General features: G+C 40.5%; 1 protein-coding gene across 1 annotated transcript in view; it reads right to left on the reverse strand.

Moving 5' to 3' along the window:
- Window positions 1-8,982: 8,982 nt before the first annotated feature.
- The window catches only part of METTL15 (methyltransferase 15, mitochondrial 12S rRNA N4-cytidine), a 103,265-nt gene continuing 90,684 nt past the window's right edge, over window positions 8,983-21,563 (reverse strand). The window contains exon 6 of the mRNA XM_060766106.2: window positions 8,983-11,826. Coding sequence (XP_060622089.2) covers window positions 11,381-11,826 — 446 coding nt within the window. The 3' untranslated portion in view covers window positions 8,983-11,380. The remainder of the gene's footprint in view (window positions 11,827-21,563) is intronic.

Below are 21,563 nucleotides of genomic sequence, written 5' to 3' on the forward strand. Positions count from 1 at the left end.
CTCTTCTTGTATGTTTTTCCAGAACTTTTGTACGTCTGGGCATGACCACCATTGGTGGAAGTAGGTTCCCACCAGCTTTTTACATTTCCAGCACGTGTTCTGGTAGTTCTTGTACATCTTACTCAGCTTGGATGGTGTTAAGTACCACCTATGAAAGGTTTTGAGCCAGTTCTCCTTAAGTGTAATCGAGTAGGTGTACTTTAGCTTCTTCTTCCAGATGTTTTGCCACTCTTGTAGTTTTATCTGCCTGCCTAGGTTTCTTGCCCATAAAATCATGCAATGTTTGATTTCTTCCGTCTCCGTGCTCCACTCTAGCAGTTGATTATAGGTCTTAGCTATAATTTTCTTATCTAGTTTTAAGATTTTGTCCCATGTTGTTTCCTTTTCTTTGAAGCCGTTTCTTTGATCTTGTTTAAAACTCTCTCCTATTTGGTAGTACTGGAGCCAGGTAAGGTTGTTGAAGTCTCTTGATAAGCTTTCCTGGGGTTTCAGGGACCAGGTGTTGTTGGTGTTGTTTTTCTCGAGAAGGTCTTTATATCTCGGCCATTTGTTCCATCCCAGAAGTCTTCTTTGTCTAGCTTCGATCGGCGAGAGCCACAATGGTGTTTTTGTGTGGAAGTATTTTTTGTATTTGTCCCAGACCCTTATCAACGCTGATCTTACAAAATGGTTCCTGAAGTTTTTTTCCAGGTTGGACTTCCCGTACCACATATAGTAGTGCCAACCTACTCTCAGGTTGTAGCCCTCCAGTGTTAATGTTCTTTCGTTCTTCAGTAGGGCCCAATCCCTGATCCAGACCAGTGCGCATGCCTCAAAATAGGATTTAAGGTCTGGGAGTCCAAACCCCCCTCTATCTAATTTATCTATCATGATCTTATACTTCATTCTTGGTTTCTTTCCATTCCATAGGAATTTCCCAATTTCTTTGTTCCACTGTGTGAAGACTTTTGCATTCCTGATAATGGGGAGGTTCTGAAATAAATATAAAAACCTAGGTAGGACGCTCATTTTTATTAGGGATATTCTCCCTAACAGGGAAAGCTTTAAATATTTCCAGTTTAATAGGTCTTTCTTTATTTTGGACCATACTATTTCATAATTGTTTTTAAACAGCTGTGCATTTTTTGCTGTTAACCAGATGCCGAGGTATTTAATTTTATTGCAGATTTTGAATCCTGTTATTTTACTGAGCTCTTCTTGTTTGTGCCTGGACATGTTCTTTGTTAATATCATTGTTTTATTCTTGTTCAGTTTGAAGCCCGCCACTGCTCCGAACTCTTCTATTTTGTTTAGCCAGTTTTGCACATTCTTGATGGGGTCCTCTATTATACAGATGACATCATCTGCAAACGCTTTTGTCTTATATTCTTGGTTTGCCACCTTCAGCCCTATAACCTCTTTGTCCCCCCTTATCGATCTCAGTAGGGTTTCTAATGATAAAATAAACAGGAGTGGGGAAAGTGGGCATCCCTGTCTTGATCCCTTAGTAATAGGGAATCTTTCGGTCCTTTGGTTATTAATTTGTAATCTGGCTGTTTGTTCTGTGTATATTGCGTGGATTGCATTTGTGAAAAAGAAACCTATATCTAGTTCTTGTAATAATGTTTTGAAAAAATTCCAGTGTAAGCTATCAAAAGCTTTCTCCGCATCTAGGGAGAGCCAAGCTACTTCTTTCTGAATGTTTATGTCGTAATATTCTATGGTGTTTATAATTGATCTTATGTTGTCCTTAACTCCTCTTTGTGGTAAAAAGCCTGCTGGATTTGTTGTTATTATTATTACCAAATACTGTCAAATAGAGAAATTGTGGATTTTTATAGATGTAGGTATTTTAGTTTAAGCCTTGATTCACAGAAGCACATACATAAATGGATTTATAAGTAATGTGTCCATGAGGGACAGGCACAGCTATTACAAAGCATATTTTCAATGGTTCAAGTTTGAAGTAGAGCAGTTATATTTCACTAAAGCTTAGGACTTTTAGAAACTAGTTATAGCTCTAAAACTATCATATTTACAAAAAACAAAAACAAAAACCTCTTGACTACTCCATTTCTTGAAAATGCCAAATAGTTATTTTATTGTATATTGTATATTATATCATATGTTAACTTTTATAAATAATTGGTCTGAGGTACAGTTGCAACCAATCTACCTGGATGTTACTAGCTACTAGGGCTGTGTGATCAATAAAAACAAATGTTTCAAAACTCATTACAAAAATAGGGGGTGCCAGCATTTTGTTTCTAAAATGTCTCCGAAGTATTTTTAGTGAAAATCTCTTGCTATAGGAAGAGTAACAAAATTTCATTACTTTTCGTGATAGTAAGCATGTAAGTTGGGAAACTTCAGGGGCTCCTTTCTTCCTCATTTTTACAGCTATTGTGGTGACACTTGCTACAATGTTAGAGCGCATTTACCCCTGTTAGCCCATCAAGTTTCAGAACATTTCACTTACTCATGGATTTTTGGGGAATTTTCAAAGTTTTAATAAACAACATTTTAAAAACAAAAACCACAAGAGCCATCTCCTTGAATTTTCTATATAATGACACAAGATCACTCCCCCCCCCAACTTTCAGAAATATTCACACATCTATTGATTTTAGGGAATTTTCTAAAGTTTTGAAAAAACCTTTTAAAAAGCTACAACCGCTATCTCATTGAATATCTATCATATTAACCAATAGTACTTTCATTTAGGATTTCTTTTCAGCCCAGCACAGAAGTATCATTTAGCCCCCCTCTTTACAGATTCAACAATTTAGTGGAACTCTGGCTGGCATGTGCTCTCCCCTATCCTGACTGGGACTTTCTGATAATGAGCGGATTTCTGGGAAATGTAGTTTATGGCAGGACCGTTTGCATTTTCTAGCATAAGGCTCCTTGTTTTCCCAAACTACATTTCCCAAAATTCTGTGCTTTCTCAGTCTCTTTCCCAGTGAACTCTGCTTTCTCCCTGCTGCTTCCCTCTCCTAATGGCAAGAGGCCATTAATTCAAAGAGGAAAGGCAGCCTTTTTGGCTTTGATTTGCTTACAAGTACTGAAAAGGAAACTGACTTTGGGATGCTTCAAAATTCACATGAAAAGTATTGGGAAGGTATTGATTCTTAAGTTTTTGGTGCGGGCTATGCACCATGCTGACTTACGGCTAACAAAAAAATTTAGCTACCTCAACACGGCAGCAGAATTCCACTTCCATTGTCTAAAGAGGCCACACCTCCATAATCATAAAAGCAATTTGAAAGATGCCCTGTTAAGATAAAAACTTAATGAAATTAGTGTCAAAATTTTGGTTGGGGCTAATTGGTCATTTGACCAAGATTGCCTTTCATCCATTTGAATCAAAGAAACCCCCTTATTTTTGGCATTATTATTATTTTATTATTATTAACTTTATTTGTACCCCGCTAGCATCTCCCGAAGGACTCGATGCGGCTTACAAAGGCCAAGGCCTCAAACACAACATAACAATACAAACTTAAAGCAAATTAAAAACAATTAAAGCAATATTAAAAGAACAAAACAACAAGCAATAAACAATACACCCAAACACAATAAAACTTGGCCGGGCCCGAGTGAAGGGTACAGAAATTAAAAGTGCTGATGTGACAGGTGATATGTATAGGGCAAGTGCAGTGTGCAGTGTGCGGCAATCTTAGTTCTAATAAAGTGCTTCTGGGACTTGGTATTGGAGATTTCCTATTCTGGGAAGGCACATCGGAACAGTCAGGTCTTTAAGTTCTTTCTGAAGACTGCCAATGTAGGGGCCTGTCTAAGATCTTTGGGGAGGGTGTTCCAGAGTCGGGGGGGGGGCACCACAGAAAAGGCCCTGTCTCGTGTCCCCGCCAAACGCGCTTGCGATGCAGGCAGGATCGCGAACAGGGCCTCTCCAGATGAACAAAGTAAACGTGTGGGTTCGTAGACAGAGAATTAGCAGAGTAAGCAGAGGACAACAAGATTTAAATGGTAGGCTTTATATAGAGTAGGTTTAAAAAGTTCCAGTATCCTTGTTTCCCCCATTGATAAAACAAAGTAAATAACATGTACTAGTAGAATATATCAGAGACCAAAATAAAAACAACATCAACCAAATTGATGAGATTTAAAGAACTTTACTTACAAAAACTTGTGCAAGCCATCACACAGGCTCAACATTTGCGTAGGGAGATGAAATCCAGATAAAGGTGTAAGTCCAATAGAAAATGAGTAGTAATACAGCATTTTCTTCTCTGGTGGTGAAGCAAAGGGAGAGGGATCCCACGTGGTTAGTTGGAGCATCATGCAAATGAATATGAAAGATACTAACAGGTTGGCATTCTAACACATACTGACTGACAACAAAGAAATAAAAAAAAATTAAACTCTCTACTTCAAAGGAGATGGAGCACGGTCTTTGGTCAGGTATGCCAAGGAGAAAGGGGGCATACAAATGTGATTGGGGGTCATAAAAACACACAGCGACAAGCATGCACGATTGTTATTTCTTCAACAATTAGAAAATGTACTACAGTACAAGTAATTATTTCTAACTTGTTATGTACAAGTTCTGGCCTCATCCTGTCAATGAGCACTGCAAACAATTTCTACCAGTCTTTTTTGGATCTCATTCCAGAAGTTCCAATTATATTCCAGATCTTCTGGAGCAATGTAAGGAAATGCAGATTGGGCACATGCAGTTCTAATGTATAGAAATACATGATAAATGATATCAGGTGCAAGAAAATAGACTGTTAACTAGGGCAAGAATACTTTGGAGATTTTTTTAAAGTCCTGTATTTAAATAAATAAAAATAACATCAGATGTAGAAAGAAACTTAGCCTTTTTCCAAATGTGTTTGCTTTCTATGTACAATGAAGACTTTTATTCAGGAAGACATACTTAAACCAGAGGTGTGCTACCCTGTTTTCCCTACAACTCTGAGTCAGATATGAATCACAGCGCAAATCTAGAATTGAGACATGCAGTGTCTAGAATATTATAAAATTACTTTTATAGGCAGAATTAATTGACATTCATTGAATAGGTTCAAGCAAAGATGCCATGAGTCATATTAGTTCTTGCACTTTGAAGAAATAGATTTACGACAGCCAAATTAATAAATTTTAAAGGGTTGTGATATTTAATAACCTATTCTACAGAAAATTTTATTACGGATTAATAGTGCAAATGTTAACTTGCTTAAATGAGAAAATGATAGCCATAACCAAAAGGTCCATCAAGATAATATAAATTATTATCAATTTTCTTCAGCTCTGCATGATTTAGGGTAGCATGATAGTCAATTGCCTCTTGCCTCAATGAGGAAAAGATTTGTTCTCTGTCTCAGATTCTTCTAAAAACATTTTAGTAACAATAGCATTGCAATATAATATTAATATACGTACTCGTGTGCATACATGTGTACATGTGGAATAACTGTAGTTAACATTCCTCTAGGACAGGAAATTTGGGAGGGTCACACTTCTCCTCTCCACCTGTTCCCACAAAAGGATCAAACATTTGAGAGAGGGTTGATAGGAGACATGATAGCCATGTATATGTATATTTGTTGAGGCCTTGGCCTTTGTAAGCCGCATCGAGTCCTGTGGGAGATGCTAGCGGGGTACAAATAAAGTTTAATAATAATATATGTGAAAGGATGTTGTAAGGAAGAGGGCACAAGCTTGTTTTCTGCTGCCTTGGAAACTAGGACTCGGAGCAATGGGTTCAAATTACAGGAAATGAGATTCCACCTGAACATCCTGACTGTAAGAGCTGTTCAGGAGTGGAACTCTCTGCCTTGGAGTCTAGTGGAAGCTCCATCCTTGGAAGCTTTTAAACACACTGGATGGCCATCTGTCAGGGATACTTTGTGCTTTTCCTGCATTGCAAGGGGTTGGATTAGATGGCTCATGTAGTCTCTTCCAGCTCTAATATTCTATGATTCTATGATTTTAGCCCCTAAGTGCACTCTAGGGGATACAGGAACATTTTCATGTTTGGGGCCTTTCCTGGATTATTTAAATGTAACAGAGGCCTCTCCAATAACTGGAAGTAAGCATTAGTCACATCATCATCATCATCATCACCATCTTTAATTACTTATTAATCGCCCTCCATCCGAGATGCTCCAGGTGATTTACATAGCAGAAATTATACAGGATAAAACACATACATACAAATATTAAAATTAACATGGGTCAAATGCTCTAGTAAAAAGCCAGGTCTTAAGTGCTAGGGTAAAATGCCCTAAGTCACGCATGGCTGTAAAATAGGGAGGCAAGGAATTCTATAAGGCAGGGGCAGAAATAGAGAAGGCCCTGCGTCTGGTGCTTTCCATTACCTGTTCACTTCTAGCTTGAAAAAAATGTCTACCCTTATCCTAAATTTGCCAACAGAAGCCACAAAATGTTGGGGAAATGAGCCCTTCACCCGCAGAAGTTATATTTGCATATTATTATTTTTTAATTGCAAAAAAAGTTTGTGGACATTTGAGAGCAAGTAACAGTATCAATAATATTTTGACCCCTGGGAGTCCCTGGGGCAGAGATAGCTGTGGGGACTGCAAACAGTTCACACACCATACTATGCCCGTCCATACTATCAAAAAGTGTGTTATAAAGACTGAGAAATCCCATAATTGTGAAGGCGTTGGTACTGTGGAGCACAAACAATATGCAATGATCATAATGTGATCATGGAGTTGTTCTTCTGATCAATCAGTCCATACAAGGCTCCACAGGTTCAAAACAGTATGGAGACCATTCTACTGAAGTTTCTCACCAGCTGAGAAGTGCCTATAGTTCAGGATGATCATTTGATAAAAATTATGTAAAAGAAGTCAGGCAAGATGGTGTCAGCAAATAAGAATTAGGTGTCTTCTCACACAAATAGTGAAGCTGAAAAGACTATGGCACTTAGATGGTGTGGAAGTAAGAATCCATCCACCATGATTCCAACTGAAATATTTCAGAAGCTAACACGTCTCTCTCTACCATCTTTAAATTAAGTTGTGCTTCCAAATAGCTTGATATGACAAGCTCTCCGAATCTTGAAATCTCGATACTTAGAATACTCACCTTTAGTATACACCTAGTATTAAACCTTTTGTCGGACATAAACTGTCCTGCAACAGTTACAGATTTGCAACTCCATTCCTGCCTACTGCTAATTTTAAAAACCCCAAAAACTTAAAGCTCACTAAATTTCACAATTCCATTCAAAAATTATTATCTCTATGTGTTTTAAAATTAAGACTGAAAAGACAACAAATACGGCATGCCTGTTGTAATAGGGAAATAACAACTTTTCACTCCTTTTATGGATGACAATAAGAATGAGAAATTAATTCAAAAGAACTGGGATGTTTCAAACATTTCACTAATTATGTAACAAAGGGTAAGATCAACATCTTCTAGCCATTTCTGTATAATGTTCCTAGCAAAATGTATGACAGTATATGCCCACAACTATCATTTGGCATAGTTTTTGCGTTTGTTTCAATTGTAAATCTGTCATCAAACTGAAAATACATTTCAGTGTGAAGTGTTATCCAAATATGTCTATTCACATTTAATGTCGGGGGAGGGGGAGATATTTATCACAGTTTGCTGTGTTTTAGCTGCCAGCAATTTTCAATTTTCAAAAATTTTGGGGGTAAGACTGCACATAATACTTAATGCTTCATTTAATGAAATGTTGGGAAAGTATATTCCTTTTTTAATGTACTGATGTCCTGACTTCTACAATATATACCCCCTCTCAAAATAGCTTCCAAAATTAAAAAATCAACATATCAAACAAAAAGAAAACCCTATAGGCCAAAGTAGTACTGTATGTCAGTGCAATTGTATATTGACACACAATTGCAGGTCTACCAGATTTTCCCCAGTATTTGTTCTGATAAAGTCATGCTGTCATCTCCTTAAATGTTTAAGAAGCAGCTGATACATTCAGGAGACCTACATATCTTTGGATTAAAACATAGCTCATCCACCTATTAATTGTTTGTACCAGATATGTCAGTGGAGCACATACAAACTCATAGTACAATACTGTTAGCATTGATTCAGGCCTTGGAAATTTGTTTTTGTGTGCTTTCAAGTTGTTTTTGGCTTATGGCAACCCTAAAGTGAACCTATCACCAGAGGGGCTTCCTCTTTGCTTCTTTATAAGTTTATGAGGCTGAGAGATTGTAGCTTGTCCAAGGCTTCCAAGGAGGTTTTCATGGCTGAAGTGGAGATTCAGTCCATTGTCTCCCGAGTTAAAAAAAAAACCTACTACACCATGCTGTCTTTTCATTTATTTAAAAATCTATATCCAGCTCTTTATCTTTAACTGTTTACAATAAAATCAACTTCATAAATAACACAAAATATACTTTATTCCATTTAAAAACAAACAGTTGGAAACCAATTAAAACATTCTTGAATAATGTAATTATAAACATAAGCAATATCTTCTGTTCATTTGGTAACAGCGTTTGAAAAATAACCCTTTGCCATGACTTGTTGCAAAATTGCAGGGGGGATACTGCTCACATTCATGTGTTGCTTGTTGTTCTATCATTGCTTCCTATAACTTCTCAAGAAGGAAATGATTGTTAAATGGATGACATTACTGTTGAAAACCTCATGTCAAAATGCATCTGAGAGTGCCTTAAGCTATTAAATTATACTTTTGAAAGTAACTAGAACACATTTCTAATTATACTGATAAAGCAAATGGGTTCCTACTTCTTTTCCAATATGCCTTCATTGCAACTCTGGTATCTCAAAAGCAATTTTGCTTGTAAATTTTAACTTCCAGGTGCTGCCCCGTGCAAACACTAGCTTCCCTAGGTGGGCAGTATTGCTCTCTGGGGGCACTGGAGCAATCCAGGAGGGCAGTAATAGCCTGGGGTGCAACTAAAGGCACTGAATAAAAATAAAAGGATGGTGGAAACGTAAGGAAGAAAAATGTGAAAAATGATTTGTACATGTTTCATCTGTTGTGCAACATAAAGTTGAAGTGATCACTTTATTTTCCAAATAAACACACAAAATACAAGTTATAATCAATCAGTGACTTAGCAAGCAAACATTTTGGGTATTGTTGGGAAGTTCAGCATGCATCAGCATATCATGACTTGTTTATGATACTATGAACAGGCAACATGTATGAAATCTAATTCAAATTGTTTCTGAATTTTATGACAAGCAGTTAATAGTGCAACTGGATTAAGTATTTACAAATTTAATTCATGCTATTGACAAAAACAGACCTGAACTTTATTACATTGAAAGCAGTGGGCCAGGTTCATTTTTCTCATGTAGCATTATTTTTAATGTTATTAGTATTTTTTATTAATTTTTGTTATCTTAATTTTCTGTATTTATTAAAATCAACCATAGTAACATTTGCATCACACTTTGTAATTTCAAGCTTCAAGTTTTTTTTATTTACAAAAACATGTTTCTTTCTAGATAGAGCTACAGATACATAAATGAATACAAATTTGTCACATCTTTCTTTTTTTCACATTAAAAAGTTAGATTCCCGGGCGAGGGGACTGAGGTTTTTTTTTTTTAAAGGGAGCAGTAGGCCAAATAAGTTTGCACTAGTGGAGCAACTAGTTCAAAGAATACCTACCATAATGAAGTTGTAATGAGTAATGAAAGGTGTTGTGGACCAGTTCATGTAACACTTTGATGAAGTATTTGCATGTGCAGGAAAAAGGTACTGGATATCATCCAGGCATAATAATGGAGTTTGAAAAGAGGTATAAGCTATAAGCTCTACACCACAAAATTATACTATTGGCTACAATAATCTGTTAGGCAATATATTGCTTTTGCCAAAAAAGAGACATACATACACACATGCATACACACACACACACACACACACACACACACACACACACACACATGAATGACTTAACTTATTGGCTCTATTCTTTAAAGAGTTTTCAAACAGACATTCATAACTATTATTATGTCAGACCCTTGGTTTTTTAAATTGTTTACAATTGCTTTCAAAGAATGGGCTTCGCCTGTTTTGTTTTAGTACTGTCATTTTAGTCAACATCACTTTGGGAACACTGGTGGGAGGAAAAACCATTTATAAGTACCTTTACTAACAAATAATAAGCTGATCCACCTACACTAATATCATAATGCTCTTTGGGGCCTTCAGCCGCTTCCTAGGGAAGTTCAATAGATGCAAAATTACTCAGAATGGCTTTTTACCAACAAACACTGGGTCACAATGGTAGAGTCAAGAAGGCACTCTTGCTTGATTGACAAAACATGATGGAGCACATACAAAATACAGTGTCAGAGCAAATGGCATCCAACTTTCCAGATCACAACTGCAAATCCACTTATTCCTGCCATGTTATGGAAAACTAATGAAAGCAAAAGAATGCATTTGACAAGGCAAACATCTCCTGTCCCACTCAAAAACATTCTTGGTTCTGGTCAGAACTGATGTAAGTGAACGGGACACAGTCTACCTGGTTTTCAGGCTCCCCTTTTTGGAAAATTACAGAAAAATTGAACGGGGGCTTCTGAAAGAGGCCTTTTGTGATCTGGCTGACGGGAGGATCTTCCCGCTTGGGAGGTGGAGCCGGCTCCCGTCCGTTTGTTATCCAACGCGGACAGTAAGGGGAGAAGTCTGAGGTTTGGACCCTTAGAGCTCCTTTAACTCCAATCAGAAGGTCTGAAAACCTCTTGGATTCAGCCGGGTGCCGATTGAGTATCGGGGCGGCAGCAGTCTTCAGCAACAGCCCCTCCCAAAGCGGAGGGGAGGCTGGAATATGGCGCGGTTGTTTGGCAAGTCTCTAGCCGGGCAAAGATGAATGGCTCCAATGCTGTGAAAAAGACGAATGACTGCTGGAAAAACCACCGCATTGAGGTGGAATGTTGTTGGAAGACTAAAAAGGCATGGGTCCCAATTGAAAAGGACGCCAGAGCTGACTTGTAAAAAGCTCTGAAGTCACTGCTGTGGCAGAAAAAAAGCGAACTGGGGAGCATACCACCAGGGGGCCCTTTATACCCTTGGGAGGAATGGGCGGGCATACCGCCAAAATTCAAAAATATAGCCTGAGAAATTTCCATTGATTCCTGTGCAGGCGCATTAACTCCACATGTGTATTCCCAGACACCACAAAGAAAAAACATATTTGAAGGAAATTTTCCGCAACAAATCAAAATATATTCACCAGGATATTTAAGTTCTAAGTCCTATTTTACCACGTGGTCTTATCTTCTTCAGTACTCATATTACACTGAAAATAAAGTGTACTTTTATATAGAATGGTAGACAACTACCTTTTAAAACATAAACGTATCTATCTCTTACTTATCTTTAATAGCTGAATAACTCTAAGGATACTTCTACGTAGACAAAAATGATTTACAACTTGATAGCTCCTCTTAGCTTTGCAGAACGTCCTCTTGGATTATCTTGAAGGTCCTTAGCCTGAGGAGTAAGCACTTTTTTCTGTATACCTATCCATTTTGAGTTAACATTTCCACTAGAAAATTCCTCCTCCTCCTCCAGTTCTGCAGAATCCTTTCCTATTTGCTTGATCTTCTGTCTTACACTGAGGTTGAATTTTTCTGAAATATCTATTCCGAGAAGAAACCTTTTGATGACGCGGTCCTCTAAGGAATGGAAAGAAAGAGCTACAAATCGTCCACCAGGTTTTAGAAACTTCTCAGCTGTCTGCAGTCCTGCATACAGTTCATGTAATTCATTGTTGACAAAGATACGCAAGGCTTGGAAAGTTTTGGTAGCCACATGAGTAGGTCTTTGAAGCAAGTCTTTTCGAGCATACAAAGCCACATCAGGGAAAGCACCTATTTGATTTTTTAAGAGAGAGAATGAGAGAATTAGAATATTAGACTTTGCTCACTGAATTATTACCTACATCTTCTCATTAACCACTGTTAATGTTGTATTAGTAATTGTTGTAAATATTCTGCATGTAACCTTCTGCATGTTCAGTGGAATTCACAATTTTTGGAAGCTCATGGTCTTCACAGAGCTCTTTTGCTATAGGACTAGGTAGAAGAATTTAATAATAAATTGAACACATAAGGGTCACTAAAAATCCAGGTTAAACAATTTCAAACTAATCTCTGATCAAAATATTATTTATTATTATTTATTATTAATTTACAGCTTTTATATTCCGTCCTTCTCACCCCGCAGGGGACTCAGGGCAGATTACAGTGTACACATATATGGCAAACATTCAATGCCAATTTTAACATACAACATATACAGACATACACAGAGGCTATTTAACTTTTTCTGGCCGCCAGGGGAGCTGTCGCTTTCATCGTCCATCTGCGACACTGATGATATACTTTCGCATTCCCCGCATGCTTTTTTGCTGGAGTGCTTTACTGGAGTCTTTTTTATGGCCTCATAAATTAGTTAATTTAGCTTTCCCACACTTTAAGGTGGTACCTAATTTTCCTACTTGACAGATGCAACTGTCTTTCGGGTTGCAAAGGTCGACAACAGGCTACACAATTGGTTGGAAACCCACTCCAACCCGGGCTGGTTTCGAACTCATGACCTTTTGGTCAGAGTGATCTTAATGCAGGTGACACTCAGCCAGCTGTGCCACAATCCCGGTGCAACTGACCAAATTGTAAGGGAAAATTTTCATACTTGTTTCTGTGTATACTACCAGCAGACACAACAACAAATATATTTATTTCAAAATGCCAAAAACAGGAATACAGGAAGCTTATAGTAACTTCTCCTGTAGTAGACCACTAGCCCATCTAGCCCAGGACTGTTAGCTTTGAATGGTGCTTTCACTTTGGATTTTGTGTCCTTGAAATTCCATGGACTACTATTCAATTGCAAACCAAGCCAAACAATGATTATCATCCAAAGTTTGACAACACTGTGTATGTTTAGGGTTATATGGTAGAGATAATAACTGTAATCAAAATGTTAATTTTCTATTTTAACTAGTACTTGAGTTTATTTTAACTAGTACTTGAGTTTGGAAGACTAGATGGAACACTATGGTCAACAGATTATTTGATGGCATTTTAGGATGGTACCATGAGTAGGAGGAGCAGTAACTTTAATCCTTGAGGTTTTCCAGCAGGGAGGCAATATTTCATTAGAGGCTCCCAGTTTGTACAATTTAGGATATGTTCATCCACACTGTTATCTGTGCTATTTATTTTCTATGTAACATTGGGGCCTCAATTCTCTTCATTTTCCCCAATAGGGCCTTAATTCTCTCCATTTGCTGCTTACACTGATTAGCCAATACATTCACTTTCTAGGAGATCTCATAGGCCCATCTGCATAGGCCAAATGAGGCGGGAAGAGCTTGAATGGACTCTGTGGCATCCACATGATGCATTTGGCTGATTCGCCTTGTTGCACATTAAACAAAGAGCTCACTGGGACTTTGTGGCTGTGTAAACAGTTAGACCAATTCTGAATCAGAAACAGATATGGCTGTTTATACAGCCATCCCGCTTCCCCTGGGGATGAAGCAGCCTGGGGATTGGAGATGGGACTTACCAGTCCCCTCGTGTCCTTGGCTTAGCAGCAGCCCTGGGTGCAAAATTATTGGTGACTGCCGCTTGTCCCACCAAGTGATGCTGGTCAGAGCACCAGAACAATTGGAAAAGGGAGGTGGGTGGAATGAGGGGCAATCCTTCCTTTACCTGTCCCACATCACTTTGGTGCTCTGGCCAGCGTTAGTACATGGAATGAATTACAACCCCCAATGATTTGGCACCCAGTGGTCGCTGCTAAGCTGAGGACAAGATGGGGGAGGATAAGGATGGCCATCCAGCAGCATCGCTGAGCTGTGCAGCCTTCTTCCAGCTGCTGATCCAGATTGCCACCACACAGTGGTGACACTTGCCAGCTGCCAAGTCAGTTCGGTGGTAAACTGAAGACTCCCTTGGCACTGATCAAGAATTTCCCACTATGGAGCCACTATGATGTTTGTGACCCATATAGATGGGCCCTTAGTGTTCAACATTACATCTCACTACTTGAAGTATCATCGTCTACAGAACTACTGATGAAATTTGACCGTTTTATCAAAGGTCTACAGTTGGCATATGTTTCAGTAAATGTCACATACATATGTAGGGAATGTTTAAGTGCCCACAGCATTCCTACAGTTTTGTAATTTAAATATTTCCTATGATAGATCTATAATTTAAAACATAATTTAAATATAATTTAATTTAAAACATCATGCATACTTCATGGACCTTTTACTGAGGCTCCTTGGGGAAATCTTCTCCAAATCCCCTTATATAAAAATACTCATGACGGCTAAGAGTCATAGGCAGTCATGACATACCACATAATTCCCATGTGACAGAATACAGGAAGAATAATTTGATCAACAGTCACCAATATGAGACTCAGTGTGTGGAGTAAATTGCTTGACTGTACTCCAATATCTGCTCCTAAACTCTCTTCAAGTAGACAAACTGATCTTGCAAATGTCTTCTATCTCTACTGACATAATTTAAAGAACGCAGGTATATAGCAAGTATGACTACACTGTTAGTTAATTTTTAGTACCGTATATTGGGTTGGGCATGTAAGACGACCCCCAACTTTTCCAGTTAAAATATAGAGTTTGGAATAAACTCACCGTATAAGACTACCCCTCTTCAAACACAAACCAAATAAAATGTTTAAAAGCATCAGATTTGATTTCAATATGGTAATTTTCCTATTACTGTACTTCCTTCTCTGCCTCTCAGATCTCGCACACGTGCACCTACACCACTTCACTGCAGTCTTCAGGAGCGAGATTTGAGAGGCAGAGGAGGAGGTATGGTAATAGGATACAAGGGCGGGCCAGACAGATAAAAGAGTTGTGTTTTTCTGGGCCCAGAGCCACTCTATCTCTTTTTTCCATACCCCGGGTGCCCCGGATGCCTGCAGCTTGCTCCGCCCATCACTTACACCTTCCCAGTGAGGCGCCACCTCACTATTGGGACCGCATTAAGTGCACAAATCCTGATGAATGGATTTTCTTCTACCATACTTGTACAGCGTTGCTCTTAATGCTTTCATACAGTCGCTGCATAAGGCAGGGACGCAGCCACTGCCATTTTTGAGTTTCCCCCACAATATGCAGCAACCACAGATTCTCCAATCCGGATTGGAAGTTTCAGCACCCGCTCTATAAGATGACTCCCAGCGTATAAGACAACTCCCGTGTATAAGACGACCCCTGACTTTTGAGAAGATTTTCTTGGGTTAAAAAATAGTCTTATACACCAGAATATATGGTATTTTAAGACTCAGTAAACAAGCAGCTTGCTTTACATCCTGCATATCCTCCCAAACTAGGGATCATGGTGGATTCCACATTAAAATGTATTTTCATAGTGTTCTGTTTTATTATGTTGTATCCCACCTCCAGGAGAGGTGGGTAATAAATAATCATCATCATTATCATAAAATATTACACACACACACACACACACACACACACAAAGGGATCGCAAGGGATCCATTCTAGGACCCTTTGTGTAATACAATTTTTGTGTATAATCTTGAACCCTCATTTTCTTAACTGAAATGAACAATATATCTGCTTCTGATCAAAGCATACCACAGAATCTTGCAAGAGGACCTTCGATGAATAGAGAAGCATTCTTTCTAGCTCTCCAGCATGACTGTGTGGTCAACTTCCACTAGAACCCATGATTCCAGAATGTGGTGTAGAAGGACCCTCTGGGCTGGGTTTTGCCTCATGGTTTCATCTTGACACCCTTCTCCCCCTTTCCACCTTGAACTATAGTTTCCCCCTTTCCATCTTGAACTATAGGATTCTAAACCGATGCCTTACAAACAGTAATAGGGTAGGCATGGACTAATAAACAGGAGCACAATCCTGAAAAGCTCTGGTAAAAAGGCTGCTTATCTCAAAATTATAAGCAGCCTTGCATTGGACTTATATGGCTTACTTACTTACTTACTTAGGCGATCCCTCGTTGGACGAGTAAGATGGTCTTCCATCATGGGTTTCCTTGTGGGTCCGCATGTGGCTGTGGAGCCCTATTATTGCTCTGCATCTTCTTCCGCAGTGAGGGCATTGGTTTCCAGGTGGAAGGCGGTCCTGGTCGGGGTTGGCTTGACGCGCCTTCCTCCTGGCACGTTTCTCTCTTTCACCCTCCACTCGTGCCTCCTCGAATTCTGCAGCACTGCTGGTCACAGCTGACCTCCAGCTGGAGCGCTCAAGGGCCAGGGCCTCCCAGTTCTCAGTGTCTATGCCAGAGTTTTTAAGGTTGGCTTTGAGCCCATCTTTAAATCTCTTTTCCTGTCCACCAACATTCCGTTTTCCGTTCTTGAGTTCGGAGTAGAGCAACTGCTTTGGGAGACGGTGGTCAGGCATCCGGACAACGTGGCCTGTCCAGCGGAGTTGATGTTGGAGGACCATTGCTTCAATGCTGGTGGTCTTTGCTTCCTCCAGCACGCTGACGTTTGTCCACTTGTCTTCCCAGGAGATTTGCAGGATTTTCCGGAGGCAGCGCTGATGGAATCGTTCCAGGAGCTGCATGTGACGTCTGTAGACAGTCCACGTCTCACAGGCATATAGCAGGGTTGGGAGGACAATAGCTTTATAGACAAGCACCTTAGTATCCCTACGGATGTCCCGGTCCTCAAACACTCTCTACTTCATTCGGGAAAATGCTGCACTTGCAGAGCTCAGGCGGTGTTGTATTTCGGCGTCGATGTTGACTTTGGTGGAGAGGTGGCTGCCAAGGTAGCGGAGATGGTCGACATTTTCTAATGTTACACCATTAAGCTGTATCTCTGGCATTGGAGAGGGGGCGGCTGGTGACTGCTGGAACAGCACTTTGGTTTTCTCGATGTTCAGTGACAGGCCAAGCTTTGTGTATGCTTCTGCAAAGGTGTTGAGAGTGGCTTGTAGATCTTCTTCTGTATGCGCACAGACGACATTGTCATCAGCATACTGGAGTTCTATAACAGATGTTGTTGTGACCTTGGTTTTGGCTTTCAGTCTGCTGAGGTTAAATAGCTTGCCGTCTGTCCGATAGATGATTTCCACTCCGGTGGGAAGCTTCCCATCAACAAGGTGTAGTATCATGGCGATGAAGATGGAGAATAAAGTTGGGGCAATAACACATCCCTGTTTGACACCCGATTCCGCCTTAAATGGGTCACTTTGGGAGCCATTGCTGTCCAAGACTGTTGCCATCATGTCATCGTGGAGGAGCCGCAGGATGTTCACAAATTTGCTTGGGCACCCGATTTTTTGGAGGATGGTCCAGAGAGCGCTGCGATTCACTGTGTCGAATGCCTTTGCAAGGTCGATGAATGCCATGTACAGAGGTTGGTTTTGTTCCCTGCATTTTTCTTGGAGCTGTCGTGCAGTGAAGATCATGTCCACAGTTCCTCTGGAGGGGCGGAAGCCGTTCTGGGATTCTGGGAGGGTGTCTTCTGAGAGGGGCAGAAGGCGGTTTGCAAGGATTCTTGCGAGGATTTTTCCAGCAGAGGTTAGAAGGGAGATACCTCAATAGTTTCCGCAGTCTGTTCTTTCCCCTTTTTTGAAGAGGGTGATGATGGTGGCATCCTTGAAGTCTGCTGGGATTTTCTCGGTCACCCACACTTTTTCTATGAGCTGGTGGAGTTGGTGTGTCAGCGCAGGTCCTCCCTCTTTAAATATTTCAGCAGGGATCCCATCCGGTCCGCTGGCTTTGTTGTTCTTTTGTTGGCTGATGGCATTGCTGACTTCTTCCAAACTAGGCAGTGCTGCAAGCTCATCCCTGGTTTGTTGTTGCGGGATTTGTGAGAGGACCTCTTCGGCCACACTGGAGCTGCGGTTTAGGAGGCTTTGGTAGTGTTCTTTCCAACGTAGTGCAATTGACTTTTGGTCCTTCAGGAGTTTGGTTCCGTCTGATGAGCGTAGAGGCTGTATGCCATGGTTTCTTGGCCCATAGATGACCTTTGTGGCTTTGAAAAATCCTTGAGCATTATGGGTATCTGCCAGGTGTTGGATTTCTTCAGCCTTCTTTGTCCACCAGATGTTCTTGAGTTCTCTTGTCCTTCTTTGGACCTCAGCTTTTGCACTGGCGTAGATCTTTTTCTTAGCAGCACAGTTGATGTCTCTCTGCCATGTTTGGAAGGCTTTCCTTTTCTTGTCGATTAGCTGTTGGATCTCGATGTCATTTTCGTCAAACCAGTCTTGATGTTTCTTGGCTTGGTATCCAATAGTTTCTTCGCAGGCTTGGATGATGGAGGTCTTCAGTTTGTTCCAATGTTCCTCAACATTTTCGGGGTGTACTGTGGGTAGATGGTCCTTGAGTGCTGTTTGGAGATGGGCTCGCCTGGAGGGCTCCTGAAGGGCTTGGGTGTTCATTTTGCGCCTTGTCTTTCTTCCTTGGAGTCTGCGCTTGGGGGCGATCTTGATAGCCATCGTGGATCGGATTAGCCTGTGGTCGGTCCAGCAGTCGTCAGCACCTGTCATGGCTCTTGTGAGGAGTACGTCACGGCGGTCTCTGGCACGTGTGATTACATAGTCTAAGAGGTGCCAATGCTTTGACCGGGGGTGCTTCCATGATGTCTTGAACTTGTTTTTCTGGCGGAAGAGCGTGTTGGTGATGAGAAGGTTGTGCTCCGCACATTTGGTGAGAAGCAGGATGCCATTCGAGTTGCTGTTTCCAACCCCGTCTTTTCCTATGGTGCCTGGCCACAGGTCAAAGTCTCGCCCGACTCTTGCATTGAAGTCCCCCAGGAGAATGATTTTGTCCTCCTTAGGTATCCCCGATAGGACAGTGTCCAGCTGATAGTAGAATTTCTCCTTGATGTCTTCATCAGCGTCTAGTGTTGGTGCATAGGCACTTATGATGGTTGCCTGTTGGTTTTTGGCAAGATCAATTCGGAGGTTGGAGAGTCGTTCGTTGATGCCAGTGGGTGCTTCGGACAGATGTTTCATCAGATCATTTCTTATAGCGAAGCCAACTCCGTGCATTCTTTGGTCTTCTTCGGGCAGTCCCTTCCAGAAGAAGGTGTAGCCTCCTTTTTCTTCCTTCAGCTGTCCCTCTCCTGCTCTCCGGGTCTCCTGAAGGGCTGCTATGTCGATGTTGAAGCGTCCCAACTCCCTTGCGATGATGGCAGTTCTGCGTTCGGGGCGTTCACTGTCACTGTTGTCCATCAGTGTCCGTACGTTCCACGTACCGAAGTTCATTTTTCTTTTTTGGCCACAGGATGGTGACCCCACTGGACGCGGCAGTCCAGTCAGGGATAAGTGAGGCAGACTATGTTTAGGGCACCTTTTCTAGCCCCCTCCCCGTGTGGGGTGAGCAGAGTGGGTCCTAAAAAGGGCTGCTCAGTCGCGGATACAGCTGCCGAACTACTCAACTGCCTCGGACCTTGAGGTAGAACGACTGAGTCCGTACCCACCGCCCATGTGCCAGTCTGTGACTAGGGGCTTCCAGATTTCACAGTCCTGCCCCCGTCGCCACTCGCTGATCGCCATGGGACTTTGGTTGCTTGGTTTTTATTTTCTTTGGAAGACGCCTGTGCGTGCGTTTTTTTAATGTGTGGAGGTCAGTGCACAACTGAACAACACACAGTCTTCACAGATGAGGTTCCACTGGTGATGTAGTTTAACACAATGACCATGGCTTCTCAGTCTGTTGCAGCCTTCTTCCGCCTTCGCAGCCGTTGTAACATGTGCCATGTTATCCTCCGCCTGCTCCGCCGTTGAGGTCTTTGGGTCTTCGGACTGTGCTTGGTCTGGGACCTACCCCGCGGCACTCCTGGGAGTGCACGACTCCAGTTGTTGTGCCCACAGGTTCATCGGAACACGCAAGCCCCCTCACCACGACAAGGTGACAGTCCATCGAGGGGGATATGGCTTATATGGAAAGGATATACAGTACATGTTTTATTTAATTCTGCTGGAGTCAAGAAAAAAATGAAACAGCTTAGTAATGCTTTCCCTTTATTCTCAGTTTTACTGAATACATCCAGGAGAGACTGTTTATCTAGTTTAGGAATATTGGGGCACCCAGGGAGAAAATGTAACCCCACCTTGTTCTTATCTTTCTACAGAAAACAAAACAAAGCGCACTGGTAGTGGAAGAAAAATCTCGCTTGGTAACAGGCTCCACTACAGATAATAATAGAACAAAATTTGAATGGGAAACATGCAGAATGGATTTCATTCATAAAAATGCCAAGCGTCTGGCAAGAGGAATGATGTAAGCTCCAAGGAGAGAAATTGTCTTTTTAAAATTTGGGGATGCTCTGATGTTGCTTACAGTGTTTGAAACGTAACAGATCCATATGTTAACATGCAATGAAATTTGAAGTTTGAGAATGACTTAGCAACGTGCTGTGCCTGCCAATGAGAAGCATTTTTAGAGTCTGTGACAGACTTTAAAAATTAATTCTGAACAGGCACCTGTTTACAGGAATTTCCTGTTGAATCTGAATCACATTTAATAAGTCCCAGTGACGTAGCTTTTGTTCTTTTGCCTAAGATCTCTTATTAAATGTTAATGTACATCCACCACAAACTTGAGCAATATTATACATTTTCAGTTAATTAAAAGTCTTTGAATGCAGGCAGATAAAACTAAATTGATCTACCAAGTTTTTTTTCCCATTCATCTGGCACGTCAATGTCTATTCCCACCAAGTTCAGTGCAGATAATATATTATTTCACTCTGATCTATCAACAAATCACACATCTAAAGGATGGAAAGGAAAATTAAGTTATTATATTAAAGTATTGGGTAGCAGGGAACATCAAACACTTAAATGAGAGTTTAGAAATACTTTAAGGAAGAAGACAATGGGTCCCTTCTGATGCCTGGTTTGTTTATTTATTTTTGGATCATTTGACCAAGATACCTTAGATGCCAGCAGACGTTTTATGTCCCATGGTTGGGAATATGATAAAAGATTGAGTTACTCTAGTCCTGAAAACTATGACTGCTTGGCAGAGCCTATCTAATATCTTATATCAAGCTGACTAATGCTTATGGTTGTTTTTTTTTTTTTACATATGAGTCATGTTGATCTTTTTTTACTCCACAACAATAAATAAAAATAAAAAGGTAAGCAATAGTTATAATGATTTCAAAATAATAACTAATATTGACACTCTAAAATGTATTAAGACTTCTAGACATGTAAGTAGTCTGTCTGGCCATGGAAGAAGGATTAAACCTATTCTTGATAGGGTTGCACTCCTCATGAAGTGTGTGTTTAAGAATATATTAATGGTACCAGATGCTTTTTATGAAGAGTCGAGAGTGACTGAACGAATAAACAACACATGCTTTTTACCAAACAGCTTGGTGCACCAAGAGCTGGTAACATCCATGCTTGAAAACATCTTTGAAGACATTGTGAAAATGTCCGTGGGTTTAAAAGTAAAATGGCAATAATTCAGCTGCTAACTAGCCTAGATTAAATAAATTGTATTTCATTGTTTTCAAAACTTTTAGTGCGGTTTTCCCCTTTAAACCCTTTTATGGAGATCTGAATGCCCCAAAGTTTGTCTGCCTATAAACGTATCTGGTAATGGGCATGCATCAT

Source organism: Anolis sagrei, chromosome 1 (assembly GCF_037176765.1).
Source record: "Anolis sagrei isolate rAnoSag1 chromosome 1, rAnoSag1.mat, whole genome shotgun sequence".
NCBI classification, from domain to species: Eukaryota; Metazoa; Chordata; class Lepidosauria; order Squamata; family Dactyloidae; genus Anolis; species Anolis sagrei.